The sequence below is a fragment of the Carlito syrichta genome, unplaced genomic scaffold (genome assembly GCF_000164805.1).
Source record: "Carlito syrichta isolate Samal-C Ts95f unplaced genomic scaffold, Tarsius_syrichta-2.0.1 Scaffold315561, whole genome shotgun sequence".
Classification (NCBI taxonomy): domain Eukaryota; kingdom Metazoa; phylum Chordata; class Mammalia; order Primates; family Tarsiidae; genus Carlito; species Carlito syrichta.
The window spans coordinates 68,190-75,393 of NW_007259657.1; the positions used below are offsets into that span (position 1 = coordinate 68,190).

The following is a 7,204-nucleotide window of genomic DNA, read 5'->3' on the forward strand; positions in this document are numbered from 1 at the left end:
AAAAAAAAAAAAAAAAAAAAAAAAAAAAGGGGGCAGAGAGGAAGACCAATCCCCTCAGAGACACCAGTGTCACCAAAGAAAGGAAAGGTTGTGGAAACATGGCCACACAGCCATGACAACATCCTGCCAACACAGCCCTCATAGGCAGCATCCTGGGAGACTATAACACCATGTCTCATAGGCCTTTCAGTGTTTATGTTTAGCGATTCAAACACTGTCTGTTACAGCCAACCACAGTGTCCAGTGCCGTCACACTGTGCAGGTGTGGCCCAGAGTGACAGGCTAGACCACGCACCTGGCGTGGAGCAGGCTAGACCACTGAGGTGTGTATGGGTCACTTCTGTGGCACTAGACATGACATATTCTAAATCAAAGAAGGTTACAGACACATGACAATTAAATGCCACATCTGTTCCTTCACTGGACCCTGACCTGGAAGGGGAAGTTCTAAAAAGGACCTTAGGTCTAGTAACAACCTGGAAGCTTATATAAAATCATTGTATGGAGTATTAACATGAATTTATGAAAGAGACAGCTCCATTGTGGTTATGTGGAGTTACGTGATCTTAGACACATACAATCCAAAGAACACTCAGGAAGGTCTTTAGGGGTCACCCATTCTGTGTGATTCAGAAAAAATCTTGTATGCAGAGACAGAAAGAGAGACAGAGAGACAGACAGAGAGAGAGAGGTAGAGAGAGACAGAGTGACAGAGAAAAAGAGAGATAAAGACAGAGAGAGATACAGAGAGACAGAGATATAGAGAGACAGAAGGAAACAGAGACAGAGAGAGATAGAAAGAGACAGAGATAGAGAGAGACAGAGAAAGAGACAGAAAGACAGAGAGAGATAGAGAAACAGAGAGAGGCAGAGAAAAGAGAGAGGGACAGAGAGGGAGACAGAGACAGAAAGAGAGAGACAGAGAGGGAGAGAGAGACAGAAAACGAGAGACAGAGAGGGAGACAGAGACAGACAGAGACAGAGAAACAGAGAGAGACAGAAAGAGAGAACGAGAGAGACAGAGAGATAGAGAAACAGAGAGAGACATAGAGGGAGACAGAGACAGAAAGCGAGAGGGAGACAAAGATAGAAAGAGGCAGAGATAGAGAAACAGAGAGAGACAGAAAGAGAAAACAAGAAAGAGAAAGATAGCTATAAAGAAAGAGGGAGAAAGAAAGAGACAGAGACAGAGAGAACGAGATAAAAAGAGAGACAAAGAGAGATAGAGAGAGACAGAGAGGGAGACAGAGACAGAGAGACAGAAAGACAAAGAGAGACAGAGAGAGATAGAGACAAAGACAGAGAGAGACAGGAAGACAAATACAAAGAGACAGAAAAGAGAGAGATAGAGAGGGAGACAGAGAGAGAGAGAAAGACAGAGACATAGAGAGTCAGGGAAACAGAGACAGAGAGAGACAGAGAGGGAGACAGATCAAAGCGAGAGAGAGAGAAAAGAGGGAGACAGAGAGGAAGAGAGACAGAGACAAGGAAATAAAGAGGACAGAGAGGGAAACAGAGAGATAGAGAGAGGTAGAGAGAGAGACACAGAGAGACAGAGAAAAGAGAGAGAGACAGGCAGAGAAAAGACAGATAGAGAGAGGCAGACAGAGGGGATAAAGAGAGAAAGAAAAGAGACAGAGAGATAGACAGAGAAAAGACAGAGAAAGGCAGAGAGAGGCAGACAGAGAGATAGAAACAGAGAGACACAGACAAAGAAGACAGAGAGAGAGAGAGAAAGAGAGACAGAGACAGAGAGAGACAGAGGGAGTGACAGAGAGAGAGAGAGACAGAGACAGAGAGACAGGGAGACACACAGAGACAGAGGGAGACAGAGAAAGAGACAGAGAGAGAGAGAGACAGGCAGAGTCAGAGTGAGAGACACACAGAGAGAGACAGAGACAGAAAGGGAGACAGAGACAGACAGAGAAAGACAGAGACACACACACAGAGACAGAGGCAGAGAGACAGAGACAGAGAGAGAAAGACAGAGACAGAGAGAGACAGAGGCAGAGGGAGAGACAGAGAAAAAAACAGAGAAAGAAAGACAGAGACAGAAAGAGAAACACACAGAGAGAGAGACACAGAGAGAGAGACAGAGAGTGAAAGACAGACAGACAGAGGCAGAGAGAGAGAAAGAGACTGCAAGAGGCACACAGAGAGACAGGCCTGCCCACGGGAAAATGGTGGTGAGCACATTCATTGTCCAAGAGCCGTGGCATCTGCTTCCTACATGCAGAAGCCACTGTGGGCTAACTGGCCAGATTCTGCCATGCGCAAGGTGCATGTGCTGCGCCGGGGGGTCCACATGATTATCAGTTGACTAGAAAAACATCACAGGTTTAAGAAGACTCCCAGGTCTCTGCATGGACTGGAACCCCTCAAGGTCGAGATGGCCCCTCCGCAGCCTGGAGCTGTCTCCCCGATGGTGTCTGGGTTCTCAGAGGCCACGGCCCTAACTTGAGCCCCGAGCTCATGAGTCCAGGAAAACCTCCATCAGCATGGCAGCCAGGGCCAGTAACCCCTGCCGGCAGCAACTCATAAGCCGCCAGCCCCTCTAAACGAGGCAGCCTCCTGGATGGGCTGTGCCTATTCACCACAGGAGACAGAGGCCACGCAGGTGTCAGGGCCAAGAAGAATGGAGCTGGCAGGGATGCCAGGCTGACACTCCGTGCTCTCCGGGACCCCAGGTGGCTGCTGGCTCTCCCAAGCTGCTCCTGGCGCAGGGTCCCCAGGTCCCGTCTCTGCTCTGGTGTGGCCCGGATTCTCGATGCTCCCAACACACCGTCAGGACCCCTCAGAGCCTGCCTCACACCCCTGCCTCCCCTAAGAAGGTCTGAGGAAGCTGCTGGCCACGCTAGGCTCAACCTCTGTCCATTTGCTGGGCATCGGCCCTTTCCCATGCTCCAACCCTGGGACCAACCATGGCTGAGCTCCCAAGACTGGCCTCCAGACTGCCCTGACATCCACCCAGTTCTTGAGGGTTTTTCCGAGGTTGCTCGGTCATGGAGTTCCCACCCAGCCTGTTCTCTGGGCTCCAGGCTGCATGGGATGCCCACCTCCGAGGCTAAGTCCACACAGTGAAAACAAGCCCACCCCTGTGCCCACTCCTGCTGCATCCCTCCCCTCCACGGGCAAGGCAAGTGTCCCCGGTCCTCTGGTCAGGGTACTGCCTGCTTATGGGAAACACATCCATTCTAACAAGGCATCGGGGGGACACAGATCAACTTAACACAAATAGTGACCATGACCTGGGACTGTGGCCTGTACAGGCCCCGGGGGAGGTTTCTAGGGTGAGGGGACCTTGCCCCACCCATCACACACACACAACTGCTTTCTGCAGGGTGATGACCTGATCGGCCTGCCCTTCTGGGGACGGGGAGAGAATCCTCCTGAAACAGCCACACCAGGAGCAGCGTGTCTCACATTCACAGGTGACCAAGGGCAGCTTCTTAGGGGTCTTAGCTCCCCTCTCTGTACAGCAGCTTCCTCAGGGAAGGATATTGGGCCCCATGGGGTTAAGTAAATCGTTCCAGAACTCACAAGTAGTAAGTGACAGACCAGAAGCATAAACCCAGGCCTGCATGGCCACAAAGGGGACTGTCCACCCACTCCCTGTGTCCATGGCAGTCACGTACAGATGCACAGGCTGCTCACTGGATAAGGGCAGCTGGGGAGATGACAGGGAGTGGGGCCCAGCCAGCCCTTCCTGCCTGAGCCCTGCAGTGGGGCCAGTGCTGCCTCCCAAGAGTGTTGGGCAAAGATACCCACAGTCCCAACGGTCCTCCCTCCATCTGCACCCCCACAATGCAACACTGCAGTCCTTCCTGTCAGGAGGGGAAGCTCTCCCCCTTGAATCTGAGTTGGTGTCAACAAAATGGGTCAGAGCCACATCACACCAGACCAGGGCCCCCACAGGCCACTTGCTCTTGGGTCCCAGCAGCAACCATAGGTGCACACCTGGGTTCACCTGCCAGTGAGTGAGATGCTTGCTCAGTCGGTCCTCACGCCAGGTCAGATAGCACCAATCAATCACTCATATATGAGAAAGGACACCCTGGCCAGACAGCACCAATCAACCACCCACATACGGCAAGGACACCCCAGCCAGTCAGCCTCCACCATTGCCCCTCCGTTCACAGCCCCAGCCCAGCCGAGGTCAGGTCCTCCTGGCCCAGGTCAGACAGCTACCCTGCCCCGTGGACCTGTGAGCCGTGCTCAGCATCAGACGTCTCCAGGCTGAGCTATCCCCTGGACATGCACACGTTAACACCTAACCCTCCACAACTTAGCGGGTGACCCTACTTCGAAGCAGGGCCGCTGCAGAGGGAACTTGAGGGTGAGGCCACACTGGACAGGGTGGCCATGACCTGTGTCTTCACAGGGGGTGATGAAGCACTAGCTGGCACGCAGGAGCCCATGAAGCCTGAGTTTCTGCTGCTAGAGCCAAGGACCTGAGGCTTGGGGGGTGTGGAGAGCTGTGCCTCATGTCCCACACAGGTACCCTGAGCCCCGTACCCAGAGCTATGAGATCCCAGGCTTCCGCCACCCACGCATCCAGCCAACAGTGCTGTTCTGGCGGCCTGTGAACTTGATGGTGTCTCTCCCTGACACAGAAGCGTGGTACGTGGCCTCCCCTCCCGACAATGGCCGTCACCTTGGCCTTGCCCTGACCCCTGATGGGACTCAGGAGCCCCATCCCGCCATACCCAGTACCTCCCCACGGGCTCTGGTGTCCTGTGGTGGAGGCACCAACCCCGGAGCCTGCCACCCCCACCTGGGCTGCCAAGGGCCATGGAGTGGTAGATGAGCTTGCAGGTCTTGAGCAGGATGGAGATCTTCTTCTCGGGCGAGTAGGCCTTGTGCATGTGGGAGAACTTCTGCAGGATCCTGTCCATGGTGGGTGGCTCGGGCACGCTGGTGGTCACGCCCAGCTCAGTGGTGGTGGTAGCCAGAACCACCAACCGGTTGTCCCGGAGTTGCTGCAGTGAGCCATCACGGCTGTGGATCTCGTGCAGGCATGTGTCGATGGCCTCCTTCAGGGGTTTCAGGACACACTTGTACAAGGCTGACTCCACGATCGCCTCTGTGGAGGCAAGAGGTGAGGGTGAGGATGGCACGGGAAACCAATGGCACAACCGTGCCGATCCCCAGCCCTGGGAGGACACATCACAGCCTCACAGTCACACCCCGTGGGTCGACACAGAGGGCGATCCGTCCAATACACAGCCACACTGCAAGGACTTGGCAAGGGCACTCCAGGTCATTGCGCCCTAGCACCTATCACAGCGCCTGACACACAGTCAGCCCTCACAGGGCTACCAACTGGTCCATGACTTCAGAGGGCGCTATGCACATGAGTCGTGCCATGTGCAACCTGGGCAGCTGTGAGGCGAGGGCCTGAGTGCCAGGGAATGAGGGTGGAATCACCCCCACTGTGTCTTCCAACTTCCTAATCTAGACCTCAGTCTCAAGACCAGTGTCCTCAGAACCTGCCTTCTCGTCCCTCCTGACCTGGGCTGGTCAGGCAGCCGTCCTCCTCCCTGGTCAGGTTACGTCAGCAAGCTCCTGCCTGGGCCCTCATAGTCCACACTCAGCACAGTGGCCAGTGCTGTGCTGTCAGGACATGTTGGATCATGTCATGCCTCTGTTCAGTCTGGCTCTGCCCCACCATTCTTCCCTCCCCCATCTCTCCTCCTTCCCCTATCTCCCCATCCTTTCCTCCTTCCCCCAACTTCCCTCCCTCCCATCCTTCCCTCTCTCCCCATCTTCCTTCCTTTCCTCCCCTCCTCCCCCCTCCCATCCTTCCCTCCCTCCCTCCCTCTTCCCATTCTTCCCTTCCTACCCCCTTTCCTCTCTCCCATCCTCCCCTCCCTCTCTTCTCTTCCCTCCCTCCTCTTCCTCCTTCCCTCCCTCCCCCACTTTCCTCCCTCTTCTTCCCTCCCTCCCCCCTTCCCTCTCCCCCTCCCTTCTCTTCCCCCACACTGACCCAGCTCCTCCTCAGCATGCAGGCTGGGGTCCACCAGGGCCCTGAGCTCGGTGCTCTGCAGCAGGTAGCTCTTGAGCTGCGTCATCATGGTGCGGATCTCCTGCAGCATCTCGGTGCTGGATGCCTGGTGCACCATCATCTCCAGGCTGTACACGCGGTAGTCCCGCACCAGGCTGCCGAAGTACGAGGCCTTGTCCTGTGCCAGCTCCACCACACGTCTGTAGAGCTTGCGGTCGCGGGAGAGCAGGGCGCGGAAGACGCTGCTGACGCTGGCAAGGCTGAGCCGGTGTCGCGCCTTGCCCAGCAGCATGGATGGTGTCTTTCTCACGTCGGTGCTGCCCACCGGTTCCGGCTCCTCCTCTGTGCTGCTGGTCGAGTAAGAGTCCTGGTCGGCGACTGTGACAGGCCCCCCAGGGCTGTCGGAGAGGGAGGCCAGGGAGCCCACAAGCTCCGGGGAGCTCTGGGGTCGGGGACTGGCCTGGGTGAGGGGCCGCCGTGGCCTGGTGTGAGAGGCTGGACCCTGGCCTCCTGTGGGTGGGTGGGGCGAGAGCGTCTCTGGGACCGCCGCCTGCAGGCTGAGCTCACCATCCTCTGTGGGGGCAGGAAGGACAGCGGCTGGCTGTCGGGAGATGCGTTTTTTCCTGGGGGGTGGCACCGGGGGCTGCTTTGTCTTCCTCGGGGGCTCGGGTAGGTTGCCTGAGTCGCTGGCTCTAGCCTCCACCTCCTGGTCATGTCCTGGGACCCCCTGCGGCCCATCCTGAGGGCTGTCTGAGGCCCCCTGGGCTGGTGGGCCCAACTGGTGGCCCTCAGCCGGCCCCGTGCTCCGGCCCTCCAGAGATGTCCTCTCTGACACATGTCGTCTGGGGGGAGCGGTGGGAAGGCTCTTCTTGGGAGGCAGTGGCGGTGGGGGGGCTGGCTGTGGGGGGCTGGGGGCCACCCCCGACTTTGTGTCTTCCTCCTCCAGGGGGCCCAGGCCCGCGGTCGGGCATGGAAGCCCTTCACAGGCCATCATGGGCTGGTTCAGCAGGTCTGGGGGGCCGGAGGCATGGGGTGTGAGGTGGAGGCCGGGCGCCAAGGGAGGACTGGGCAGAGGGCCAGCAGGCACGGGAGCTGGGCCCGGGGGAGGCTGGGACAAGCAGGGGGGCTGTGGGGGCGGGGGAGGTGGGCGGCGTGGGGCCCACCCAGGGACGGGCAAGGTGTGGTCCGTGGCGGGGGATG

General features: G+C 57.1%; 1 protein-coding gene across 1 annotated transcript in view; it reads right to left on the reverse strand.

Moving 5' to 3' along the window:
• Positions 1–7,204, reverse strand: part of RIN3 (Ras and Rab interactor 3) — a 55,352-nt gene that overhangs the window by 13,793 nt on the left and 34,355 nt on the right. The window contains exons 8-9 of the mRNA XM_021706410.1: positions 5,987–7,204; positions 4,775–5,083 (exon numbers count right to left, since the gene is read on the reverse strand). Coding sequence (XP_021562085.1) covers positions 4,775–5,083; positions 5,987–7,204 — 1,527 coding nt within the window. The remainder of the gene's footprint in view (positions 1–4,774; positions 5,084–5,986) is intronic.